The sequence below is a fragment of the Dermacentor variabilis genome, chromosome 10 (assembly GCF_050947875.1).
Source record: "Dermacentor variabilis isolate Ectoservices chromosome 10, ASM5094787v1, whole genome shotgun sequence".
In the NCBI taxonomy this organism is placed as follows: domain Eukaryota; kingdom Metazoa; phylum Arthropoda; class Arachnida; order Ixodida; family Ixodidae; genus Dermacentor; species Dermacentor variabilis.
In genome coordinates this window covers 38,857,259-38,885,119 of record NC_134577.1, presented here as the reverse complement: position 1 = coordinate 38,885,119, position 27,861 = coordinate 38,857,259, and the positions used below count along the sequence as shown (strand labels likewise).

The following is a 27,861-nucleotide window of genomic DNA, read 5'->3' as shown; positions in this document are numbered from 1 at the left end:
TATAGCGCAAATAATTAGAAATTTATTCATGCATTATCTTTTAAACAATATTTGCTCTCCGACGGTTGAGCAATCATTCCTGTGACATTGCCCGGGGGATGAGGCTCCGAGACGGAAGAATTCCTGAAATTTTGCAGATTTATAGCGGCGCCGTCGTCTTGCTCCAGTTCCAATTTAGACGCCCTACTGCGCCATGCTCGGGGCTCCTCGATGCGCGGGCTTTTGCGAATAGATGAGTGGTGGCCTCTGGTTGCTGGTCTGATCAATCGCCTACGCGTCTGCCTAGCCTACAGCACCTGCTTTAGCTGTAGGACCTCACTTCGGTTGCTCAATTCCAGTCTAGCTCCACAGATTTAGAGGGACATCGCCGGTCGCTCTCCCGAGCGTTGCTGGAATTCGCAGAATTTATTGCAATCTTCGCGGGATGGTTGTACGCATAGAAGCTGTAGCCTGGAGTACTCGATAAAGCGTGTACATGTTCAGCGCGAAGGCGGTGGTGGTGGGGATGAAGAAGAAGAAGAAGAAGATGATGATGATGATGATGATGATGATGATGATGATGATGAGCATGATGAGCATGATGATTGGCGATTGCGATTCGTAACTCAGCGACGACAGGTAGTCACCTAGCCTGCTTGAGCTGAACAGGTATACTGAATACGTGCGCAGCAGTGAAGCATGTTGCCTATCTCTCCTTGATCTTTTTTATCTCTTCATTAAAACCTCTGTCTCCACATTTCACAATTACCCATGTCTGGGAACACACTCCGATTGTATCAATGTATTGCCTGTTTTGCTTCCTTTTCTTTTTCTTTCCTTATTTTGGATCAACATTCTTAACATCGCTAATTATATCGACTGAAGACCAGTTGAGGTATACAGCCGCGTTGAAACCCAGTGATTCTGGAAGATGGACGTTTCGGACGGGTCTTGCTGGTTGAATATCATTTCATTCCATAACGATTCACCGAATCGCTTCCGGACTTTGGCTACAGCAGTCACATGCCTCCTTCTGTCGCGAATATTTGCTCCGGTACGTTCTTCTTTTTTCTCTCTCTCTCCCTCAGGCAGCCACCTCGGGCTGCAATCTAGGAAGGCACTGCCCTTCGTGTTATCGTACAGATATTTTCTCCTGATTTCTTTCCTGTCGTATCTGTAAACCTCCGTGGTCTTTTTTAAAATGTTATTATACACTATCAGCGTGACCTGATGGCGCGCTGGAAATCCCTTCGTTCGTCGACAGACTCGGGTGCGAAGTTCGAGATTGCCTCGACCACTGGTGCGCCACTCGCACGACCACCAGCACTTCGTTTCATAGGCGAACGTCCCCTCTGTCCGGTGTCACCGTCTCTTCATCTTGCCGTGCACCGCCTGCCCCACCTAGCCGCTGTTCAGGAAAGCTGAGCGTCTCATCCAGCGTCTCATCCGCGAGCCGCGGATGAGACCTGTCTTACTCAACGGCTAGGCAGCTGTCATCTGCAGCTGTCCTCCCGCAAGCCTTCTCTTGCACGCGGGAACGCGCCAAAGAAAAGAATAAGAAGAAGCATCAGAAACGAAGCAAAGCGAGCTAGCAAGCGTCGCCCAAAGCCGGTCTGCCTGACACTGCGCGTACGTGTGCGTGTGTATATGAACGCGTTTTCATCCACCCCTCGTGTCCCACGTCTCTATATATCTGTACACGACCTCGCCTTACCGCGTTACCGTGCGTGCCTTCGAATCTCACTTTCTTTCATTCCCCCCGCCCCCCCCCCCCCTTATACGTGTAGCGATTCCACGCGCGCGGGCCGCGCGATCGTTCTGCTTTTCTATCTCTTACGACAAATCGCAACTCGCTGCAACTTCGAGAAGTGAGAAACGAAAGAAAGAACGCCTCCCACTGATGCACAGGCGCGCACGCCTGTGGTTGCGACATCCACTGCACGTCAAGATCCTCTCGGAACCCATCTTGCGAGGAACAATGGTGCGAGCTTGGCAGTGAAGCCTCCCCCCTTCACCTCTTCCCGTCCCCCCCGATCCCCGCTCAAACGCAGCGGCGGTGGTCCGGCGTGCCTTGCGTCTCCGCGATGAAAGGGAAGCCGGCATTCGGCCCGTCCTCAGTCGTGGCCCTGATGGCGCGCGCCGGGAACAAAGCCTTCGCCCTGGCCTTTGTGTACGTGTATGTGTGCGTCCGGGGCGCTCAAATCTGTCGCCGCGGGCTCGCCGGGAGCGGCAAAATCTTGCGAAGCTTTGTCGCGGGTCCGCTGCGAACTTCAGAAATATATATATATATATATACGGAAGGCTCTGCTTAGACCAGAACAGTGTGCAGACAGCGTTAGTACAGGTAACCAAGTTATACGAGTGCGCTAACCTTTCTTTTAGAAAACGTAGAGAACTTACCGCCCGCATCTTGCGCATGGAAGGATGACACTTAGCGTGTGCGAACGTTGGGAAAACGTTTGCACGACATTTTAGTCTGATGCTAAAGTTGGCCTCGAAACGCCGGACCTGCTGTTCATCGACTTTACCGTGAAGTGAGGACACAGGACGAAACTCGCTGACTTAATAATAATATTTGGGGTTTTGCGTGCCAAAACCACTTTCTGATTATGAGGCACGCTGTAGTGGAGGACTCCGGAAATTTCGACCACCTGGGGTTCTTTAACGTGCACCTAAATCTAAGCACACGGGTGTTTTCGCATTTCGCCCCCATCGAAATGCGGCCGCCGTGGCCGAAACTCGCTGACTTCGTGTAGCGATAAGAATAGGTTTGATTAGGCGCTGTTCGTTATCACTGCGCTCACAGGTGGCAGCCGCGGCAGTAGGTGGTGTTCGAATGCGCGTCTCAGCGACGCCTATCTGGATAACAAAAAACAGATCTCGAAGGCTGTTATTTTGCTAGCTGCATGCGCCGGAAGGGATTCGGGAGCTGGGAACACGTTGTGTACGCGATATTTTAGCCATGACATATTGCAGGAACGGTGCGAACAAATATGTGATGACGTCATTACGCATCCACCTCCCAGTTACCGAAACCGAAACTTCTCAGTGCAAACCATTAATTTAATAAATTATCCAAGGCGCTCTCGCGCTCGTTTGAATTTTTGTTAAAGCTTGGACCTTCGTTAGAACACAAAAAAATATGAAAAGTAAAAAATTTCATGACAATAGCCCTTCACGTAACACGCGGAGTTCGAAGCGCTTTCAGAACGACTGTACGGATGATTTCTCGATACTTCACATAACTCCTCGTAGCTATCGCTGAAATAGCAGTATCGCTAAAAATTCAGCTAACTGACGTTTTTCTTTACTTTGCGCTTGCCTCGGCAGACATTAAGGATGGCCTGCATAGATGGGCCCGCATAAACGCACAAGAGAGAGAGAGAGAGAGCAAGGAAGGATAGGAAAGGCAGGGAGGTCAACCAGAACAGCATCCGGTTGGCTACCCTACACGGGGGGTGGGGGAAAGGAGAATAGAAAGAGGAAGAAAGGGAGAGAGTAAGCACTGAGTACGTGTAGGAGGGACACCTTACACAAAGACACTATAAACGGTTTCTTAAACCGGTACACTTCAAGTACTGCACTAGTGCAGGAATCGCTTTTCGAGCCAGTGACGGGTGTGGCCGCGGTCTGAGCATCTTTGACTCGGAGAACGGTCTCGAGTCTAGTCGGTGTAAAGTTGCCCGCAGAGAGAGGCGTTGTACATCGTAGCGAGGACAGGTACACAATAGGTGCTTGATGGTTTCCTCGCACCCACAGGAGTGGCACATTGGGCTCTCGGCCATTCGCATACGGTAGGAGTATGCGTTCGTGAACGCCACTCCCAGCCACAAGCGGCACGGCAAGGTTGTTTCGCCGCGGGAAAGGCTAGATGGCAGTAGTAGCCGTAGCGTGGGGTCCAGTTTACGTAATCTGCAATTGAAGGCACTTGAACTTCAGAGATCTTGTGACTTCTTGCGTGCAAGTAGGCGAAGTTCCCTGGCAGCGTCCGACCTCGCCAAATGTGTTGGACGCGTCTTGATATCTTCGTGGGCACACCGGGCAGCCTTGTCAGCTAGGTTGTTGCCGACGATGCCACAGTGAGCAGGAATCCATTGAAATCTAATCTGGTGTCCTCTTTCCAGACCTTGGTGGTGCACTTCCCTGATGTCAGATATCATCTGCTCGTCAGTTCTGTGATATAACGCAGATTTTATACTGTGAAGAGCTGCCTTAGAATCACAAAATACGACCCACTTCTCTGTTGGCTGTTCAGTGATGTACGTCATAGCGGCATGGAGAGCTGCAAGTTCTGCCGACGTAGATGTAGTCATGTGTGACAATTCGAATATAACTGTAACCTGCCTAGCTAGAACGACGAAAGCGGCAGTTGAGCTGGTAGGTGAGGTCGAACCATCGGTATATATATGAATGTGGTCATGATACGTCTGGTGCAGTAATAGGAGCGTAAGTTGTTTCAGAGCCGGCGCTGGATGATAGGACTTTTTTGTAATTCCAGGAATAGCAAAACTCACTTGAGGCTGTCGCAGGCACCATAGGGGAGATGAAGGCTTCGCCGCCGGTGTAAAAAATGTCGATATGCACTCCTGATGAGCGCTAATCACTCGTGAAAAGGTCGCTTAAGGTCTCTTGGCTGGTAGGGAGGCCAAATGATGGTCGGCGATCCTTGACAGATGCCGAATATGTGCTCTGAGAGAGTCGACAGCTACATGTGTCTGGATTATATAGTCTCCCACGGTGGCAATTGTTGCTGCTGTTGAGGTGCACCGAGGCAGCCCTAAACACGTGCGTAGGGCTTGACCTTGTATGCTCTCCAAGGCGCGAAAGTTCGTCTTGCACGCATTTGACAACACTGGTAGACTGTAACGTAGGAGTCCGAGAAACAATACCCTGTACAACTGCATCATAGAATGGACTGGTGTACCCCAGTCTTTCCCGCAGAGAAATTTGAAGACCTGAGCAAAAAAACGCACAAAATAACCTTTAATATTTTAGAGCTTCTGAAACTGTATTCTCTGTATAAGAACGTGCGTCAACGAAATGCAGCCGTAAGGCTTCCTCGAACTCATAGCACCCCCGATAGCCTACTACGCGCAAATAATAATAATAATAATAATAATAATAATAATAATAATAATAATAATAATAATAATAATAATAATAATAATAATGCCACTCTAGGGTTACAAGGGACGCCGTAGTACATGCAGGGCGCGGGATTAATTTTGACCACCTGTGGTTCTTTAGCATGCACGTATACGCCATCTCGCAAGTCGTTTGCATCACTTTGGAAGCTGCAGCAATCATTAGCCAATAGGAAGCCCGAGCTCTCCTTTAGATGTGTTAATCCGCGCAGCGTCGTCTGCTCAGCGGCTGCTGAATTCGCGGTATACGACGTGCATGCGCAAACGCCCTTACATGTCACGTATCGCTGTAAGGTACGATGCACCAAGCAAAAAAAAAAAAAGAGCACCCTAATCCAGCCAATAAGCAGACGGCTTCGTCCGGGACTATATTCAGCTGCGCCAGGCTATTTCTTGTGTACGTATCGTATTTGCGGGCGGCGTTGCTGGAAACGACTTGTGAGGTATAGTGAGGTATATAATTTACATAAGCACACGACCGTTTTACCCGTTTTCGGGCAAATACTTAATCCTGAGAAACTTTAACATGAAAGACGGGCGCTGTCGGCGCCTTGCTTCGTTGCATTCGTATGCGGGCCGTCACCTCCAAAATTCCGAGGAATAACTTTGTCGAGAGTGTAAGACAAGTGAGAGAATGGTTTGGCAAGGAAATCCGTATATACACCGCGTGTCATAAAGCGAGGCGTGGCGTACACGTTATACCTAAATATATGCGGGAATTTTCGCTCACGGACACGCCGGCGCCGGACGCCGCTGCCGGATTTTCTGCGAGACGGTGCCCTTAGCCAACACCACCTAGATAGCACAAGGTCTGTTCACTCCTATCCATGACGTCATGCCACCAGGCCCGACTGCCATAGAATCTCATGGGGATGCTCCCGAGTAAGGGTGACATTGACGTCGCCGCTTTCGTCACGCCAGCCTGGCAATAGAAATTTCGGGCCACGTAGCGCGACGTCATGGAGCGTAGTGAACAGGCCTTGTAGTATCAAGGTGGCGTTGCCTTAGCGCTGTCGTGTTAAAATGCCGCCACCCTCCTGCAACGCAGCGTTTCTACTGTGTTCGAGCACCGTCGTGGCTCGCCGATAGTGATCGACACCCTCGGATAAGGCTGCACGTGTATAGCGTCGCCGTGGCTGGCTGTTTTACTCGGTGACGTCTCTGGCGGCGGGCTGCTGTTAGGGTTGGCATCTGACAGCACGTGTTCAAAGGAATTTCAACCGACCATCTCACCCTGCCTCGTCGAAATGAGGCGTGACTTCGCCTGCTATTGTGGGCTTCCTGATCCACGTGCAGAAAGAAGTTTCTCTCACCGGACCTTTTACCAGGCCTCGTTGAAATGAAGCGTGACTTTCTAATTCGCCATGACCGTTTCGAGTGTGTGTGTGTGTGTGTGTGTGTGTGTGTGTGTGTGTGTGTGCGAGTTTAGAGAGGCCCTTTCCTCGAATGGGACCTAGAAGAGAGCTTCCACGAACCCGCAAAGCGCAGAAGAGGCGGACAGGCGTCTACAATTCCGGGAGGCAGGACGACTTCTTCCTTTCAGCAGGCTGGGTATAACCAGAGGACGAGGGGCCCTCTTTCCGTGCCGGTCACGTGACATCGACGGAAGCAAGATCCCGCCCACGATTGTACAGAGCCTATTTAAGGGGCTCCGAAATGTACTTTTAATCACTTCATGCTCTTCTCATTTTATTTCGTCTACCTTTGAATAAACCGTGCAAGTTTCGCACTGGAAAATCGTCTCGCCCTTGCTTGGTCGCCATGGTCTACCGGATGCCTGCAGCCCGCCGACAACGCCACGCTACCCAATAAGTAACGTCGGTCGAGCTTCCATAGGCAGGCGCCGCTACTTCTCGGCAGCAGTACGATACGCTACCCTGGAGTACGCAACACTGCGCAGTGTTAAGCTCACGCCGTGGTGCCACAACGCGGGCAGCGTGCGCGGGAGCCCTCGCTACAAGAACGGCCGGCGTTGTACGACCGGGCTCGAACGCAGCAACGACGCAGTTAGCAAGCAGACCTCTTTTTACAAAGTACTTCCCAATGGCGTAAGAAATAGCATGCATAGTTTCGTGTTCTCTGAATTATCAGCTGTCAGATTGGCACACATCTGTAAAGCCTTTGTATTTCTCTCTCCCTCTCTCTTTTAATCAACTTCATCGAAAGGCGACTGCCACGGCTGGGACTCGAACCCCTGTGCTCGTCACCACAACGCCACGGCCACTTAGCCACCATGGCGCGTACGCGAACAGAAGAAAAAATGACAAAGAAAGCACAAAAAGACATGAAAAGAAAAAGGTTTCTAGTAAAGTGACTCCCGCATTGCAAATAAAATTTCCAACTCAAAATTCCAACACCTGATATGGTGCTTTCTTTTTTCTTCTTCTTCTTCTCGGGGTGTTTTTCCGTTTGTTTATATTTTCTTACAAAAAACGTATCCAGTGAAGCGTGTTTTAAAATTTGAACATCGCGCACGGTCGCGCTCCGAGATGATTCCCAACGCCTCGACCGCTGCGATCTGCTGCCGATAAGTGCCAGATCGCAGGATCGGAGAGAACCCACAGGAGGGTAAAAAAGAAACCGAGAAGATCGATCAAGCCTTACAGAGCCGCGCAGAACTACACCGGCCGGAGAATCATTAGTGCACCACCGATGTGTTCCGGAACATTGCCGCACTAACGTTGGCGCTAGATTTGGGTCACGGCGCGAAGAAAATTAACGGTTTGAACCCCCTTGTGCCCTGCGAAGACGCTTATCTCGCGCACGTTTATTTTATTCATTGCCTTTTTTTTTCGTGGAAACCGTGCATGGGCTTGAAGAAAAGAAAGAACTGTAAAGTGCGCCGAGGCACTCCCGATGGAACGAAATCGTTGTAAAGTGAAGCTTTCTTTGCCTCTTCACCTGCGGTTTGGCATGTGTGCCTCGCCGGATATATTTGTGGATCATTGAGTAAGTTCAATAGACTGGTAGCATAATATATCGGAATGACGGATTCAGTTCGGTCCTCAAGTACTGCGTGACAAAAAACGTGGGAAATGCAAGGCTCCTTGGATAGCTACGAATAGAAATGAACATACGACAGTAGGTCCATATAACCCGCAAACAATTAGTTTGAAGGACAGACAAGGAAAATGGGTACGCGCATAAGCATTTCCTTTTTTATTATTATTATTCGAGGATACATATACGGAGCTCGTATGTGCTGTGAATACAAGTACTAGCAAACGGGCTTATACAGGATACAGGGTGTCCCAGCGTTCGTGCATCGTGTTTCAAAAAGAAATAAAGGAAGAAGGAAGGAAAGAAAGAAAAGACTGGCCATTCTACGCTAAGATTACGAAGTACATATTGTTCACAGTCGAGTAGAGTAGACGCCAGTAAATTTGTTGTTGGTGCCATTCAGTTTAATAATTGCGATTAGATATTTTCTTTAATTACTGCTTTCATTGCCGTGCGGTCAATGAAGAATCCGTAGAAAATTTAAAGAAACTTAAAGCTGGCATGCTTTCAGCCAGGTACTTTTTTGCCCGTTTATCATTATCACTTTTTTTTTCCCTGCTGGTAAAGAAGCCCCGCGAGAAATGAAAAGGTCTCCCGTGAGTGACCCTGAGCGCCCGTGTCACAAAGCATCGGCCTAAAACAAGCTCCATAGGGGCTGTTGCAAAGCTCTCTTGTGTTGTCGTCTGTCATGCGGCGTTACTCCGTACGATTCTCCTTGTGAACCTACGGGCGCCCTTTCTGTTCTTGAAAGCAGACGAGGCAGTCGCAAAAGCTCTCGTGAGTCGAGAAACTTGTTTTCTTCTTCTTTTACTTTTTTTCAACTTGTCATTGCATTCAGTTGTTCATATCACGGCGTTTAACTCACGGCCTACAAGACACGTCACTGTAAGAGGCTTCGAATAAAGTTTTGCCACCTGGTATTCTCTAACGCGCGCCGAAATTTAAGTACACGACTGCTTTCGCATTACGTCAGTATCCTAAGGAGGCCGTCGCTGCCGAAACTCGAGTCTGTGAGCCCGCGCTCGGTGGCAGGATGTCATGTCCAGTGGGCCACCGCGGCACATTGCGCTGATTGCGCTGGTTTTTATGACTGTTCTCCTGTAGGCACTCTTTCTTTTTTTTCTTTGCCCCTTCGCGCGTGTGAAACCGTTGTTAAAAGCATTAGTGATACTCCCCGCCTGCACCGTTATATCACTCGGGTATTTCGCGTACTTTCTGTGGAACTCCTGACATTTCAATCCTCTGGCGAGCAAGTACGTATGTTCCGTTCCCCTGGGCGTTAGAAATATCGCCATACCGCAGGAACTTGTTTAAAGACCCTTTAGCCAGCACGGCGGTCCCAGGCAACGCAGCCCGTATATTTTTGATAAAGACTCTATATCTTGTCGGCTTACGAAGGCACAGTCATCAACGACACTGCTCCGTGACCAATCCTAGCCTCATAAGAGGCGCTAGCTCTTTGCGAGGAGACGCTGGAACACATTCTGTGCGACTGTCCTGAATATAATGTTCAGAGACAGTCCATGGCGTCCGTTCTAGCGCACCTTGACAATAGACCATTGTCAGTTGCAACCATTTTCACATATCGCCGACTGAAGTCATCGCAGCTGAAGGCGACGAAGGGACTACTTCGGTTTATGAAGGATACGGGCTTGGACGAGCGGCTGTGACAGTGATGTCACGTATCGCACAAGAGTGACAGACTGTAACCAACGATATGTGTGCCGTGTTATGTGCCCTCTATCTCTTCTCCCCATCTTTCATCCCCTCCATCCCGCTCCCATGTGTAGGGTAGCAAACCGGTTAGGCAAAACTGGTTAACCTCCCTGCCTTCCTTCTCCACTTTTTCCTTCATTCATTCCTTCTTTCTTTTCCATTTCTTCCTTTATTCATTTGTTGCTTTATTTTTACTTCTTCCTTTGTCGGAATTGCGTGCCCGTGGGACCGGTCGTCGTTGGAAAGGTCCGTCCCGCGGCGGCCCGATTCCCATGGGTGGAGTCAAGTAGCCGGCCTTCCAATCTGGGACGACGAGCAGGTCACGCTCTGCGGCCATGGCCATCCAGATTACACACTTGTACGCCATTGTGTTGCTGTCGCGGGAGGTTTGCACCTCGGATAAGTGCTCGTTGCTTTTGGCGCTTCGACACTGTTATGCAAACCTTACTGACGCTCATACCTTGCTGGTATACCTACTGACACTGACGTGCCAACTTTCCTGGCTGACACTATTCCGTCAAATGAAAGCGCGCAGAAAAGGGCCTGCGTGTTTCTTTCATAAACGATAGCATTCGAAGGCGCCGTGATCGCGCACTAACCTTCGTGCTCGACTTTCATCAGCCAAAAGAGAAAGAGGGAAAGACACAAGGGTGCATAGAAAGGCAGGGAGGCCAACCAGAGGTAGTTCTGATTGGCTATCCTGCAGGGGAGAAGGGTTAAGGAGGATAAAAAGAGAGAGAGTGGAAGGAGGATAGAAAGAGAGCCGAGCACGAACAAACCAGAAACTGAATGTCTCCTTCAGGGCCTTTCGATTCGTCATCCCCTTCACCGTGAAGAGTAGCATGTAGGAATCTGTAGGCATGGTGGTAGAGAGAAAGAGAGAGTTAACGCTTTATTATGGATGTAACTTCGGCCTAATTGGGTAAGGATGGGTAAGGGTAGTCAACGGGATATATTAGTCCAGTTTCATTCGCGAAGGCCACCAACGACTGAGGCACAGCCTTGCAGAGGGTGGAGTCTCCAGCCGGGCAGATACAGTACTCATAGCTGGTGATGATCGACGCAGTGGCAGCACCGGACATGCATTTATGGCGTTGACTGGCTGGCGCGTGAGCGTGCAGGTCTCAGACGAAGTGGCCGGCTGTTGGTCTGGTGGCTTCGTGGCACAGGCTAGAAGAAATATCTGCGTGTCATTACAGAGCTCTCTCTCTCTCTCTCTCTCTCTCTCTCTCTCTCTCTCTCTCTCTCTCTGTCTCTCTCTCTCTCTCTCTTTCTGGAACGTCGCTTTCTACATTACTGCCGAAGCATTTCCCAAGTTCTGGAATGCCAGAAATTTTTTTCTGGAATGCCAGAACATTCGTTTTTGGTCATCGTCGTTTCTGTAAAGCGTTCGGTAGACGGATCAGCCGCAAAACTAAAATCTCCATGTGATCGTTTTAATTTATATATCTGCTTATGTTCAATAAGTGCGGTGTTCTGTTCGCTCTAACTACATAGACAGCGTCGTCTCCGTCCATTTCATTTCCATAATAATCCGCTTTGGTCGTTTGACTTAAATGCGCGCGCAAAATAAGCCACAAAAAAAAACGATGCAATAAACTAGGGCGAGGGAGATTTAGTCGTAGACTCGTTACAAAAGGAATGAAACTCTAAGCCGACACCCGAACCGGTATGCAATATCTTCATTGCCGGCAACGTGCGCGGAAAATTAATACCGAGGGCAGTGGGGAGGTTTCCAGGTGTATTATTATTTCTTAGGCTTACGCGGGCTTCATTATTGCAAGCTAAGAGGGCGACAGAGAAAGAAAGAAAGGATATAGCCCATTGTATGAGAAACGACATTCCAGAAATAAATTTCTGTAATTGCGAGAGTTCCGAATGAGCGGAATGAGCGAGCGAAGAAAGCAGGCTTGATTGAAAAAGAAAAAGTAAAGAGAGAGAGAAAAAAAACCACACACTCAAGAAGGAAAAGAGAAGCAGTTGAATATGAGAAACAGGGATACAAAAATGGAAACTCTGGCTTCATTTTTTGTCTCCGGGCTATGGCTAGTGCTACAGGCCATTCTGTTCGGTTTTCGCCCTTCTTTTCTTCTCGTTCCGATCTCTGCTGCGATGGCCCGGCGCTCTTTTTCGTCACACTGTGTTTTCTCAGCGCGAGTTATTTCTCGATCGACTCGGGGCTGCTTAAGGCTCCGTATACGCGTAATCCCGTTGACGATTGGTCTGCTACATCCGTCTTGTTTTTCTTTTTTGCTTACCCCATCTTGGTCTGATCTGGAATTCCTCTTGTCCTTACTGCCGAACCTATAACCGAAATTAAAACAATGACGCCCCCATCGTGCTCTTCATTTCGTCTTGTCTTGGCTGTTTGAGAAACATTGGCTGCGACTCTCGTGCGTGCGAGGGGGGAGTACGGGACGAGGAGCTGTGTAAACGCCCGAGATACTTTCAACGTCCTTTGTCATTTTCTTTTCTTCTTTTCTTTTCTTTCGTTTCTTTTTCTTTCTTTCTTTCTTTCCTTCTTTCTTTACGGGCATTGTCATCCAGCCTAACATTTTTCTCTCCGCCCTCTGTTTCCCGTGCTCATTGTGTTGCGTTTGTTTCGTTTTGCAAACTGCGCGGAAATGAACCGTTTCTGATTGAAATTAGAATAACAGCCTTCGCATTGTCTTTTCACTGCGTCTCGAGTTCCCCTCCCCCCCACTCGCTCTCCTTCTTTCTTCTTTTTAAAAATTTTATTTCGGCGATTCCCTTAGGCCGAAAATATGCGCGGCCGCCTCTTTGTCCATACTGGATTCTAAGTGAGTGCTTTGTATAACACAGTTTGGGTTTCGAAACATTCGTTCTATTGGCTCAAGAGCACAAATGTCCTTTTGTGCACTTGCTCGCTCTGCGTAAGCTTATGCTTCGACGTTTCCTTTGCGTCACAGTTTTATTTTGTTTGAAAATTTGAAGGGAGCTCCGCGCCTACGCAAGAAATCTTGCCCGCTGAGAGCTTTGCGTAACACGCGCTGCGTTTCGAAATGCGCTGGAACCAAACGCCACCTCCGCGTTTATCCGCTTGTATTGGCCCGACCCTTTTTTTCTCCGCGTTTCTTTTCTTTTCTTTTTCTTTTTGTGGGTATGTCGTAATGCAAATTTGCTTTCGCATTTTAAAAGCGGTGGATTGAGGTTTAAGTGAGGCTTCCTCGCACAAGTAGAGTCCATTCGTCGAAGAGTCGAGGCACTACGTGAGCGCTTGATCGCTGATGGCGGACGATTCGCAGAATTAAAGTTACTCTGCGCTCATCCGGACCTACCTGTTAATAATATTTCATAAGTGCAGGTATTTAAGTATCCGCACTTAAAAAATGTCTCGTTCCGTGCCGTAGTCTCTTTTTTTTTTTTTTTACGTGTTCATTTCAGTCCTGCCCATTCGTAGCTCAGCCTGTCGGGAAGTGGCCATTTCGCAAGCACTGAAACTGGTTTAATCGGATGAAGTGGCTAGACACCGGAAAAGCGCGTAGTAGTAGTATGCATGCCATACTCATTATCTTAAGTGTATCTTGCGCAAAGTTTATGTTCTCATATCTTCTCAAGTCCATTCGTCCGCCACGGTGGTTATAACGGCTATGGCGTTATGCTGCCGAACTCCAGGTCGCCGGTTCGATTACCGACCGCCACGGCTGTAGAAACGCCCGTGTACAGAGACACAGTAATAAGATTCCCGGTTGCTTTTAAACTTCACCCTGCATCCTCTGCTACCACGTGCCCCATTCCCCAACTGACACCTCTGTTCGTTAGATCCAATCAGGGAACGGGTTGCCTCATGGACGGATTGCATCATGCATGCGATGTTGCTCAGAAAGCTGTGCTGTTTGTGTCATCATGTTTTCGTAGCCGTTATTCTGTTAGGACTGTAAATCCTTGGGAAGCTAGATCAACCAATCAATATACCACCCGACGCTGACAGCGACACCTACACCTTGTCGACTTGTCGCGCTTTTTTCAGGGCCCCGTATTCTGTAACGCTGCATTTAATTTCCCATTTTTGCTCTTCTTTATTATTCGTCACGCCGCGTGACCGAGCTTATTTATAAGGGCATCCAATGACGAAAGTGCGGAAAGTAATGTAAATTGATGCTGATGAGTACGCATTTGGGCTGGCTGGTTCATGATTACGAGCAGTAAGCGGCGCTAAAGAACGGGACGAAGGGAGGGACACAGACCAAGTTGATCGTTTGACAAATACGGCTCCTGGATGCCTACGAAAACTCGTGTGCCCGTTTCGTTTTACGCGAACGATTCACAGTTTCTCTTTTGTTCCACCTCGACCATTCGGGCCTTTTATCTTCTCCGCTCCACCCATACGCTCCTCAGTTGGCCGCACGCTTGTTAATAGCGCGGCCGAACAATTGGGAGTCGCCAATAAACGCCTAGCCTCAGGCGCCGACGGCGAGGCGTCGTGTAAGGAAGTGTGAATGGCGGGGACAAGTTGTCCCATTTGCGAGGGTGTCTGCGGCGCACGCGACCGTCCGTTCCTTCGATCGCGCTTGCACGGTTGCCGAGAAGGGCCTCGGCCATAGGTGTGAACCCTGCAACCCTCCGCCACACCTCCGCTCGACTTTTCTCTCTCTCTCTCTCTCTCTCTCTCTCTCTCTCTCTCTCTCTCTCTCTCTCTCTCTCTCTCTCTCTCTCTCTCTCTCTCTCTCTCCTTTTTCGTCGGCGGCGCATTAGGGATTCGACAGGGCGACAGTAATGAAGCGACAACAAATCTCCTCGGTCCTGTAAGCAGGCTCGTCAGGGCGGCGTCGTGGAGTGCCCCCTCCATCTAGCTTTCTTTTTTATTATTGTTACTTGTATTTATATCCTTCGCGTGAATCAGCAAAGGCCCAAACTTAAAGTAAAACACACAGAAAAACGAGACGAATGTCTGGGAAAAAAAAAATCGCAGACAGATCGGTGTGAAGAAACCGCGCGGTTAACTTGCGTGAATGCCTGGCGTCGGCGAAAATGGTAGGAAGCGGCCATTTGTGCGCGGAACGGAGATTGCTGCTTAGGTCGGCGAGGCTTCTTGAGCGCGGGCCGTGGAGGTCGTATCCGACGTGCGCTCTGTTGTAATCGCCCGGCGAAAGTGGTTTGCGACATCGCCGCACGGTAAAAAAAAAAAAAAAGGGACGGGGACGCCCTTGTGTCCCCAAGGGAGCGGAATTCGGGAGCGGGCCCCCTTTTTTTTTTTATCCAGCTTAGTTTTAGGTTTGTTTCCAGCTTACTTCAAACTGTCGCGGCTGTCGCATCTGGCGATAGCGTTAGCGCCATCAGTATATGTACGCATTGTCGAAAACGAGACGTCAGCTTAAGTTAACGAAGAAGCAAGACGAAATAGGACTGCAATGATAATGCAGTCATTGTGCAAGACGATTTAGTTAAGCGATAGAGCACCAACAACAAAAAGAAAGCAAGAAACTAAATCCACAGCTCGTTCTTAGCTGCAACCGACTGATGTCGCGAACAGCCACAAACACAGAAGGGCATTTTCTTCTTCGCTACAATTTATTTGTCACACAATAGCAAAAGCCACCTGTGAGAGCAGGCTGCCGAACTACGCTACACCTTGCAAGCCTTAGTGACTGGGTTAAATTACAGCACTAAGGTTCAGTGCTAACTCGGTGTACTAAGCTGAACAACGAGGTTTAAGTGTTGAGCATAGCTCGGTTGCTAAGAAATGAAAATTCGCTCTAAAGGTGCACTGTAAGGCTTAAGTCAAAATGCAACACATCTCTTCCCTGGGTGTTGTTTCTTCATATGTGTACGTCATACTGACAGTGGAACCCCACTGAATGCAAAATCAAAGCTATTGGGTTACGGTTTTTTAAAAAATACGACAATGAGGGCTTCCGCTTGACCTTAAGCGACGGCGGGAAGAGGTCAATCTTTCGTCCTCAGTGTTGTGCAAATGCAATTGACGGTGTTTGATGAAATCCTGACTGAGCTCTCTTGCTTTTTTTGTGTGTTTTTTCAGTGCCGGCCAAACTTGAAGGACCCCCTCGGACTACGCTCAATGCATCAGCGGGCACTACACTGGTTTTACGATGCGACGCCGAGGGCGACCCACCCCCTGTGATAACTTGGTGGAAAGACGGAAAGAGGGTGAGTTGTCGGTTTCAGTAGGGCCCACGTTGTACCAAGAATTTGTTATTTCTTTTGGAACGTTAAGCCTATAACAAGGCGTCTGGGCATCAAGGTGATACGTTATTGTCTATCATGCTTCCTTTATGTCTCTTGCGTAACCTTAAAGCCCTTCCCATCCCGACAGTCATAGGGCAAGTGGCTGGAAAGAAACCTCGCTCGTCTTGCTAATTCGCTTGGGCTTCAAATGTGTCTCGGCGAAGACGCAGCTTAACCAATTTTGTTCGGTTGGTCGCGGCCTTCCCTTAGGTTTACTTGATTTCTTGCTGTTCTGGTTGACCTCCCTGCCTTTCCTACCCTTGCTTTCTCTCTCTCTCTCTCTCTTCATCGGTTCACTGTCGCTGCAGCGAAATTGGCTAACGAAGCCCTACAGCCCAACATAAGAGTAATACTCCCCTCTTGCTACGTGTCGGCTTCTGGTTGGCTCAGGTTTGCCCCGCGTAACTTCACCCCTGCGCGTCCCTGACTCCCGGCGAGTCCTCACACTTTCCCCTTACCGTCTTCCTTTTTTTCTTTTTTAATGCAATGTCATTCCTTCGCCGCTTAGGATGCTCGACTTAGTTCTTTCTTCTATTTTACTACGTGCACGTGCACGTACGTACCTCACCTACCCGTCCTACTTGTCGTTACTGCGCTCTATAGGTGTACTTTCCCACATTTTAAGTTGTTGTGGGGTGAAGCTAGCTTTACAAGCTTGCACGTGTATCGGCTATGATTTGTGTGTTTCTATTTTTTTTATTTTTTTTTGTACATTTCATTTACATAAATCCAAGATTACAAGTTGTTACGGAGGGAAGCGACCAAATACGTAGTGCAACACAATAAATGTGAACACAAAAGTGAACGTAACACAGCAGCGTTGTCTCATGGACGAGAGAGTGACTTCTACATTACTGTATTGACACACTGTAGCCCCATGGTTTCTAGTGTGGTTGCTACGACCGCTTCCCAGAATGCGCCGGCGCATACGCAATGAACCTTCGTCGTTCAGTTAATCCTCGCGTCCTTCAATCTCCCTTCTCGCTTCCCCAGTGCAGGGTAAGCCAACCGGCATCAGCCTAGTTGACCTGCCTGCTTTTTTCTTAACACTGCGCTATATTCTATCTATCTATCTATCTATCTATCTATCTATCTATCTATCTATCTATCTATCTATCTATCTATCTATCTATCTATCTATCTATCTGTCCGTCCGTCCGTCCGTCCGTCCGTCCGTCCGTCTGTCCGTCCGTCTGTCTGTCTGTCTGTCTGTCTCCCTCTCTCCCTCCCTCTCTCCCTCCCTTGCACCCACACCTTCATCTTTTACATTCGCTCAACTTCAGCCGGTAAGACTATTAACACAGGCAGAACAATATTGTGGACGAGAGCCACCACCGGAGGTATTGGCGGGTAGTCACCGTCGCCACAGCAGTCGTGTCGGCCGCTTCGGAGGCACGCGATAAAAAATGAAACGTTTTTAGCACCGTCACGTGAGCCCTAGGTGCTCTGTGGTTTGTGGCGTAGCCACGATAATTAACGAGACGTCGATGGATGCAGAAACATACCGAATCGTTGAGAAGGGCTTTTTCGCGGCCCCGCAGGCGCTGAAGTTCTTAACTGCACAACAGCAGTCTTTTTTTTTTTTTCGAAGTCTTCTTCGTACGTGCATGTCAGTTCCCTCCTATGCAGCTCCCAGACGTTGTGCACATATTTTTTTTTCTTCCCCCACCGGTTTGTAAACAAAACAACATTCACGCATGTAATACTTTTCTTTTCCACGTTCCATAGGGTCAAGTTTATGAATAGATAACAGGAAGGACTAGCCCCGCCCGTTACAGCCTGATGAGCTCGCTGTGCTGTTTTTCTGCAAACCGTGCGATTATTGGGACTGTCTGCCCGTTTCGTTAGGCGGTAATATAACTTGACGTTTGCGTAAGTCTGTCGAGGTAGCGCCGCGTTAATACTTCGCTGTGCCGCTCTAGGATTATTCGAAAATTCCTGTACTTTTCCTACCCTGAGCTCTCGTCCACTTCTGATTAACGCTCTTTTGGTTTATTTAGTTGTTGCGTGTTTTTTGTTATATGCGCGTCACTTGCCGTCTATGAAACACTGCGCCCCCTGGAGGCGGTGTTTCGTTAGTTAGGGAATAACCGACCTAGCACACATGCATATACCGATCGTGTTTAGGAACGTTGTCGTCCTAACTAGATTAATAATTCGTGCGGGCTCGTTGGTTGTTTGGAAGTATTATGACGTACCCATGACGGTACTACATATATATTTCTTTAATTATCTCAGGGAAATAACTCCCCATGTTGCGCATGCGTGAATAAGAAGAACAAACGTAAGGAAAACCGAACAGTTTGTCAAGCCTCGTCTGGGTAAACTCAGCGAGCCTACTTTTTTTAGGCGTTTGCGAGAATTGGAGCGCACAGAAGAAGGGAAAAAAATGTAATGTCAAAGAGCTTGTTTCCTTTTATGTTTCGTGATCCTCGCAACCACCACGTCGGTGATGCCCTATGTGGCTAGTAGTCGTGCAGTGCTATCGATAATACTGTCGATGCCATCGATAGTTTAGTCGTTATCGAAGTTTTGATAGTATTATCGATACTATCAATAGTACTATCAATACTATATCGAGGGTACCAGCAACAGTAGTAAAAAAGTTAAATTATGGGGTTTTACGTGCCAAAACCACTTTCTGATTATGAGGCACGCCGTAGTGGAGGACTCCGGAAATTTCGACCACCTGGGGTTCTTTAACGTGCGCCTAAATCTAAGCACAAGGGTGTTTTCGCATTTCGCCCCCATCGAAATGTGGCCATACAGCAGCAATATTACTCTCGATAGTGCACTATTGATATCTACACAGCTATCGAGGACAGTGTTGATAGTACTAGCGTTAGTGCACTATCGATAGCATAAAATGACATGACGCGCTGCACGTAAACACTGCAACATAAATTTGGCGATGTTTCTCTGTTGCCGCTTATATGAAGTAAGCGTTATCAAAGGTCGGATATCGCAAAATTTCAGCACATTATCACTATAGCCAAGAATCGCCAAACTGTAGATAGCGCTGTCAATCCCAAATAATCGTAACACTACAGAGTAATACTACTACCGACAATCTTTTTTTATGCAACTGATAGTTTAAGAAAAAAATACTGTTGATAGTCAATTTATCGATAGCTTTGCATCACTACTGCCTGTTAGTCTTCGCGACACCTTCGAATCTTTGTCCCTTTTTCCTTGGCGTTTGAGCGAATCACAAGGGCACTCCCGTCGAGGTCGCGTTATTAGAGAGAGACAAAATACTCCAGCAAACCTAAAAAAAAGATAAAGATAAAAGAAGAACAAGAAAGCGAATAGCAAAAGCTATCTCTAGCAACGTGCGGCACCCTACTTAGCCAGCTCGACAGAAGCGGTAAATTTCGGCGAACAGGAACGCGGAAGCGGCCTGTGCAGCCGGGCGTAGCGTATTTCGCGCGCGTACAACATAGCGAGAGATTGGCTGGAGCGGTTCGCGCTTATGCAGTGGCGTGTTATAAAGCAGCGAGTGATTCATCGTTTCGACCCATCTCGCCTATAGTGAGCGGAATGGCTTAACGCTTTGGCGGAGGTATTGCGCGTGCGAATCGACCGAACGCTGCGTGTTGGAAGCGCGCTTTGCACGCGAACGCCGCGGACGCGAGGTGCGCGAATGTGTAGCGCGGTGGTGCGATCAATACGTGCGGAAGTGCGAGAGCTGTTGCCGCGCGTCACACTAACGCCACTCGAAGCAAATCGGGAGCGCGTAACTTCTGGGAAACGCGTCGTTTTGCGTATCTCGTTGCGATTTTTCGGGAAGGCTCGGAAATTGGACTTTTGCTTTGTTTCGGATTCACTTCGAGCGTTACGGAACTGTGCGGTAGGCGCATCGTTAATGCGGAGAATTCTGAGCTGTGCGAGCAGAGGGAAGAGTTATTTAGGCCACTGGCTTGACGCCACAGGCGTGATGGGTTATGCGTGAAAGTTAAGCGCGAGGAACTGGAGTTGTGTATTCTCAGCACGTCCGCTCAATATATTGGACGAGATTGCCAGCTCTCCCGGCGGCACGAGGCCATGCTGCTCAATACGGAAGTAGATCAACAGCAGCTCTGTCCTAGTTTACGCAGCAGCCACCGTGGAGAAGATTGATAGCGCGTTTACTTCTCGGAGCTCTGTCTATCGAGGTCATAGGTGTATATCTCCGGATTAACTTCGACCTCCCGCACCTCAGATTAGGCGGGGAAGAAGGGGGGGGGGAATCTTCAACATCCGCTTAATTCGAAGGACACGATTGTTTTCTCATTCCGCCTCTATCGTAACTAGGCTGGGAATCGAACCTGGGAACTTAGTGCTCCGTAACGAACGCCACAGCCGCTGTGTTGCCGCAGCGGATAACCTTGCGGAGACGCCCATCTCCGCAGACCACAAAAAACCAAGAGTCTGCGTTTACGTCTTTCCGAGCCATCATAACTCAGCTCATTTCTGACGCAGCTCCTGTCAAACGTTGTGACACCATTTGTCACCTATAGCTTGTGCGAGTACTCCCGTGTGTGAAGTTAATACCATTTCGACTTCGACGTCGCGTCTAGCGTGATTGCTCCTTCGCGTTGGCAAATTTCTCACCGTACTAAACTCCGTTATTTACGCCTTTGCTTCGCTGCGAACGACTTTATTCTTATTTTCGTCCTCGGCAGGGTAAGACAAACGTCGCCGTCGACGCCTCGGGAACCTTGCTGCTGACGCTCTTGAGCCGGCAAGCGAGCTCACTAATGGCAAGCGCGGTGCAGTCATAAGAAAGAAAAAGTGATGAGGATGAAGCAGTCACTCGAAAACGGGGAGAATAAAGAGAAAGAGGTGCACAGACCAGGAGAGACTGGCGTGCAACCGCTGCAACACGCCAGAGAGCGGCCGCTCGTGCGTGGTTGGTAGCGATGACGTGTATCGCTTTTCTCGACGGATCGGGCCGGAAATGACGGCTTTCCCCCGAGTTCCGCACCCCTCTCCTCCATCCAACCAACCAGCCACTCGTATCCAGTGGCTCACGCAACTCGTTAACCGGCGTGGTCTGCATCCAGGTTGCCGGGCGAAGAGATGGCGTGATTAATTATACGTCGACGTTCGTCTGAGGAGAGGGGGTGGTCCTTCGTCTCGTTGCTGCTTTTGTTCCGCTAGCCGCGCGAGGGATAGCCTGTGCTTACGGGGCCAGCGTTGCTGACTAATGAGCAGCCGGTCCGAAGGCCGCGGTATGAGGCGTTCGCTAGACGAATGACTCCGGCAGGCTTGTTCTGCTCGGGGAAGCAAGCAGGCGACGGGGATTTCTTTCGCGACGGCGCGTCCTGTGCGGGAGCCGACGCACGGCGAGATGCGGGAACGGTCGTCTCCTCGCTGAAAGTGCGATGCTCTTGTGTGTAGTCCTTGTTTTAGCAGGGTATACGGTTGTTGGATGTATCGGTTTTGGCGGGCGGTAGTGCGGGAGGGGCGAGTTGCTGAAATATACTGTGTGTGCGGACGGCTCTGTGTGTTACCGAGTGAGTGAGTGAGTGAGGAGTGAGCGAGTGAGCGAGTGAGTGAGTGAGTGAGTGAGTGAGTGAGTGAGTGAGTGAGTGAGTGAGTGAGTGAGTGAGCGAGTGAGTGAGTGAGTGAGCGAGTGAGTGAGTGAGTGAGTGAGTGAGTGAGTGAGTGAGTGAGTGAGTGAGTGAGTGAGTGAGTCAGTCAGTCAGTCAGTAAAGCACCTAGTAGCCAGTCGCTCGGTGAGTCGGTTAGTCGGTTAGTTAGTCGATCAGTTAGTTAGTCAGTTAGTCGTTCAGTTAGTCAGTTAGTCGATCAGTTAGTTAGTCATTTAGTCGATCAGTTAGTTAGTCAGTCGATCAATTAGTTAGTCATTTATTCGATCAGTTAGTTAGTCATTTAGTCGATCAGTTAGTTAGTCAATTATTCGATCAGTTAGTTAGTTAGTTACTTAGTTAGTTAGTTAGTTAGTTAGTTAGTTAGTTAGTTAGTTAGTTAGTTAGTTAGTTAGTTAGTTAGTTAGTTAGTTAGTTAGTTAGTTAGTTAGTTAGTTAGTTAGTTGCGTGTTTGTGGCCAGGCTGCGCCTTAAAAAGCGACGTAAGAACTATTGCTCCTGTGGGTTTTCTCGGTTTCGACCGTATAAGTACGAAAAGTGCAGTTGACGACAGGGCGTATTTTCTATTTTCCGGTGTGTCACCTGCACACACACCGCCAACAAATGTCGTTGCCAAGTTTTCAACGTTCGTATATTCGCTTCCCACTGTCACACAACGTGAGATGTCAATATTCCTGTTACGTACTATATCCGAAGCTCTCTGTTCAGTGATTTCGCAGACATCTACGCAGCTGAGAGTTATGTAACTTTCTTAGTCGGAACAATTGCTCCTGTTCTTACGAACGTTCGCCAAAAGCCAGTTTTGGGGATCTCAATTAGGTTCTTCTGTAAACGCTTTTCGTGACTCAAGTTGAGGTTATCACTGTGAATATGCGTTGAAGACGCTGACCTTTGAGTCGAGATGTTTTATTAATGATATAGAAGGAACCGGCCTTTTATTACCTAAGATATCTAATGTTTTCTATGCGACAGGCACGATCAAATGATGTTCAGCGAATAAGTCAGAGTTACGCAATGACTGTATCTATTTCGATATGCCAAAATTCCGATACTTATGTTTATGCTAGTGGTCGCTGCACCTTTCATAACGTTGTTTCGCAAGCATCTAGGAAATTGTGCGGTCTTTCGGCGAAACAATTTTCAGGTGTTATTCAGTTCCACAGATATTCTTTCTCGTGTTCTTCGCGCTCTTTACGTAATATCAATCAAACAGGTTGTCTGATTTCGATTTGTAACGCACTGTTTGAAAGGTTACCTCTGCGTTAAAGTGCTACCATTCTATCTCTGTATTCTTATTTTATCTTACTGCGTGTGACGACAGTTAGAGTTCGAAACTGATTGACCGTGCCTTTCTCCTTTCGTCTCTACATACATACATACATACATACATACATACATACATACATACATACACACACACACACACACACACACACACACACACACACACACACACACACACACACACACACACACATACATACATACATACATACATACATACATACATACATACATACATACATACATACATACATACATACATACATACATACATACATACATACATACATACATACATACATACATACATACATACATACATACATACATACATACATACATACATACATACATACATACATACATACATACATACATACATACATACATACATACATACATACATACATACATACATACATACATACATATGTCGATATTTTTTAGTAAGTCCACTTTGATCAAAACGCCAATGGATTTAATTTGTCGCTTAGATTGAAAGGCTACTTCCATCGAACACAGAAAAAGTGAGGAGGCCGATATAGAGGCCTGAACTTGCCCGAACAGTATAACGTGGCTATCAGTACGGTTGCCAATGAGAAATCCGGAATATGTTTGACAAGTGGGGAATCAGAGGAAGTCGCCTATTCGAGACTGCGAATCCTTCTTGGGCGACCTATTCGCGGCTGTCTTCTTTTATTTAAGGGTTTTATGCTGGTCACGTGACCACGTCGCACCCTCTATGTCTCCATGCCTTCTGCCGGCGCACAGCGACCGAACGTAGTAAATGGAGAATCAATAGCTCAGCCTGTACCCAGCAGCGATCTATAAAAGGCGAAAAAAAAAAAAGAAACCATGAAGAAATATGATAAATCGGTTTCTACCTCGAGCCGCCAAAACCCTGACCGCGTGCGTCTTCCCCTAGGAGTCTCGACCCTCTTTCGCCACGTGACAGGTCTTGGTCCATGGTTACGGCCGTCCCCCGCGAAAAGAACACAGCGTTGAACGTAAGGTAGAAGCGGGTGCGTCGCGTGTGGATCATTAAAATTCACAAGTGGCTCCATCAATCCGCGGCTCGAGTCGTTGATCCCGTCCATTCATCTCTGTGGACCTTGAAACACCGGCGATGGGGATCGAAACAGGCGCGGTAGGGAGAGAGAGAGAGAGAGAGAGAGAGAGAAAGAGATGAAGCCGATCACATTTGCGTCACAACGCGCACAGCTCTGAGGAAAGATTGCTCGCTCACCACGACAAGGTTCAGAGGGCGAACTTGGGGTTGTGAGCCTTACGTCGTTGGAATCTTTTATTTCGTATAGTTCTCCTTTCTTTTGCGCAGTCTTTTGTTGTTTGAATGTCTCCTCTATCCCGCATTGTGTCACTGAATTCTAATGGATCTTCCTTTTTGTTGTTTTTATGTCGTCGGAAATTCCTGGACACAAATAGAAAACGCAGTAAACACAGGCTGCTGTTTTGTTTGCAGTTTGCGGTATTCTAGTTCGCTTTGAATCCCGGGAAAAGCATTACGTGGGCCGTAGGTTTGTATAATTGATATAGGAGGCCGAAAGCAACGCGTATTTGCTGAACAGAAATATATTTGATAATATTAATAGAGTTTTAACTCTTGCAGCATAAGGTTAATAGCAAGCGAATGTTCACAAGTTGATGCGGCCGGTAAAAGTGTTATCCTTACTTCATATGGCTGTCTGCTAATTCGCTATCGCGATCGATGCTTCGCCTTTCTGGCGAAATTGCGATTATTTTACGTGCCTGAAAGGAGGAGGCGGATGAGGAGGGGGGCAACGTCGTAATGTATGAGCTGATTACACAATGAGTTGCATGAATGAGCTCAACTTCACTTTCACGTGATGGCCCTATCCGTCGTTCGAAACACGCCCATTGTGCATCTTCAACCGCGATGTGCGATTTCTTGTGAGGATATGTAAATGCGATTCGAACTAAGTTCGGCATCTGTGACACTATTATTTGGCATGATCGCTGTTCGGTTCACACTATTAGCAATAGCGGGGGCACTTCCGACGGCATATGTGACGTCTGTATAAACGCAGGTCATTCACAAATCTTGACGTTATTAGTTTAGCAGCCATGCTTCTCACCGGATCTTATAGTACGTCATCAGGCCGCATGTGTAGAAGAGAACGCGAAAAGCCCTGCTATTTCGCACGCAGCCGCCATGGACTTTTCTAGCAGGAGCAAGTGTTGACGCAAGCGAACCCTTTAAGGCAGGAGGGCCTGTTGTGAATCTTTTGGGGGCTTGCTTATAAGATCGTGACGCACTCTGAAAAAACAACCGCTATGAAAGACAGAGCACGAAGGTCACTCTGCTCGCTGCTGCTGTCGCGCTCGCTCAGGCCACCTTATTGATAGCTAGTGTCCGCGGTCATCGAGCGTGATGTGTTCATGTTTTTGGGGGAGCAGATAGTTGGGCTGGTTAGTTTAAATGCATGCTGAAAATGTTTGCGCGGAGGCACGAGGACAAGCCGAGAAAAGACAAGGACGAGCGCTAACTCACAACTGAAGTTTATTCCAAACGCATACGCAAATAGATAGGAAAACCTGAACAGAACAAAACAAGGCTATCATTTTGAACATCACGTGTTACCCTGCGTACCTGATTGAGTTGGCCAAGAACCGAAACTCCCTATCAGAGAAGCGGACGGAAGTCTGACTGACACACTTATCTCCGCTGATACGCACATGGAAGGGTTCCATGAGCTCTCGCACGAGTTGAACCCTGTGTCTGAATAGGATTGTTGTTTTGTCGAAGTGTTCATGTTCACACATGAACCCCTACTAGGGCTGCACGTGTGACGTCTGTGACTATCTATCTGTCTTTCATCATGATGTTACACATAGATACATGTCTCGTGTGGATTCAATAACTATACCGTGTTATATGAAGTCACTAGTGAATTCTCTGACTGTATATGCGTTTTAACGCTAGCTTTAGCGAGAGTTTTAATATGTGCGAATGTCACGAAGCTAGACAGAACTAAGGTAACGTTCTTTTCCGTCGCTTGGAGATACTCAAATTATATTTTTCATACCGCCTGATTATGCAATCAATCTTAATTAATTAATCAACTCATCAATTATTATAATTAGATAAAAAGTATCAATGAGAAAATTGTAGAACGACATAAAAAACTCCCGATAAAGCTTTCTGTTGCTCAATGCGTGCAACGTAACGTAAAACTGTTTTTCCAAGCGTGAAAGAAGCCCGCAAACGTGCGCAAGACTGGCGCGCTAATGGCCGCTCGAGGCACGTCGTACAGTATTGTGCCGCGTTATTGTCACTCCGCGTATTGCAGACACCTCGCCTGCTAGCTAGGGCAAATAAAAAAAAGGGACACTGATCTTGATTCACCTTCTGTACGCATTGTGCCGAAATAGCGCGGTGTAGTACACACACTAGGTTTTTTTTTTTTTTAATGCATACTGATGATAAATATTAAGTCGAGCTAAACTAATCAATTGCGCGTTTACGCTATCAAGACGTCTAATGGTAGGTTTGAGGATGAATGTGCACAAGACAAACTTAATGTTGAACAGCCTGGCATGAGAAGATAAATTTCTGATCGCTTATCCGCCACTAAAATCTGCGAAAGAGTACGTCTGTCTAGTTCACTTAATCGCTGGGGACACGGATCGTGAGAAGGAACTTTCCAAAAGCATAAAATTGAAGATAAGTGGCATGTGACGGGAACTCAAGAAAAGTGTGAGTCATTCCAGTCTATCGGCGCTAACACGTTCTGCAGAAACTTGGAGGGGAACAAAATTTCCGAATCGAATACGAATATGCGAATAAAACGGTCTTCGAATATCGAATCAAATGTCAAATATTTTCTCACTTCTAAACAGGAGAAATATACAGGTTATGCGGAGTCGATTTGCTAAAATATATAAATAAAAACAGGGAAAGGCTGACATCACCTTGTCACAGGTAGCGCATTTGGCGAATCGACGGCCGGTCAACTGAGGAGCTTGTAAATAATAAATAACTGCTTTCATCTAAGCAAGAAAACTGCACGTCGCGAGAAGCGCAGTTCTGTGGCCGTTGAAGGAGCAATCTAATACTACAATGCCGTGCTTCGTTTTTAAGGGTACATATATGATGTAATTGTATGATTAATAAATTGATTTACCTAAATCGGCAAAGAAAATTTGCTGTCCAATGACGAGGCGCTCCTATTGAACGAATGAAAACCATTGGATAGACGTTAACTACTCCGTTCGTTTGCGAAGCAACCGCGACTCCTCTGCGCCAGAATAATTCGGTGCAGTTCGGACAGTTGCGAAGTTCGTTCTTTCGCCACACGACTAAATCTGACGTCAGCCGGAGGGAAATTTACAAGCGCGAAGCATGTGACGCCAGGTGCCAATGTTACAGCATCTATAACACACCGTCCGAGCATGAAGTTGCGTACATAACCCCTGCAAAAAAAAAAAAAAAAGTCGGCAGAATCCATCTCGGGATGAACGTCGATGTTAATCCGATTAGCGGCAAAGCAATGCATTGCGACACAACGCGTTAGGGCTACCAAATAAATGCGTCATGTATGAGGCAAGCACTGCAGCGGGCAGCTTCTCCCCGCTGGCGAATTGCGTGGACTCCGAGATTGCTTGGCCTCCAAGATTGCTTGGCCTCCGAGATTGCACCAGTGGCGTGCCGGTGCGTATAGGCTGTGTACTGTAGCCGAACTCCTCTCTCGCGTTTCATTCTGGACACGCTGCGCCATCCAGCGGCGCGCTCGCGAAGTCCTCGCCTGGCCTCCGAGATGCGTGGCGCTCCGGTGCGTGCGAGCACTGAGAATCTCCCTCCTCGCGACGTTCGTGGCGCAGCGTGCTCAAGTCTAGGATTGCTGTGATTGAGTAAACCACTCGGGTTCGATTCTTCCCAGCACCAGAGAAATCTTAAAT

The 27,861-nt window shown here is 47.9% G+C and overlaps 1 protein-coding gene across 1 annotated transcript in view; it reads left to right on the top strand.

Annotated features, from left to right (window-relative positions):
* LOC142560351 (tyrosine-protein kinase transmembrane receptor Ror2-like) overlaps positions 1 to 27,861 on the top strand; it is a 300,620-nt gene that overhangs the window by 221,031 nt on the left and 51,728 nt on the right. Inside the window, exon 3 of the mRNA XM_075672381.1 lies at positions 15,841 to 15,968. Within this exon, the coding sequence (XP_075528496.1) occupies positions 15,841 to 15,968 (128 nt within the window). The remainder of the gene's footprint in view (positions 1 to 15,840; positions 15,969 to 27,861) is intronic.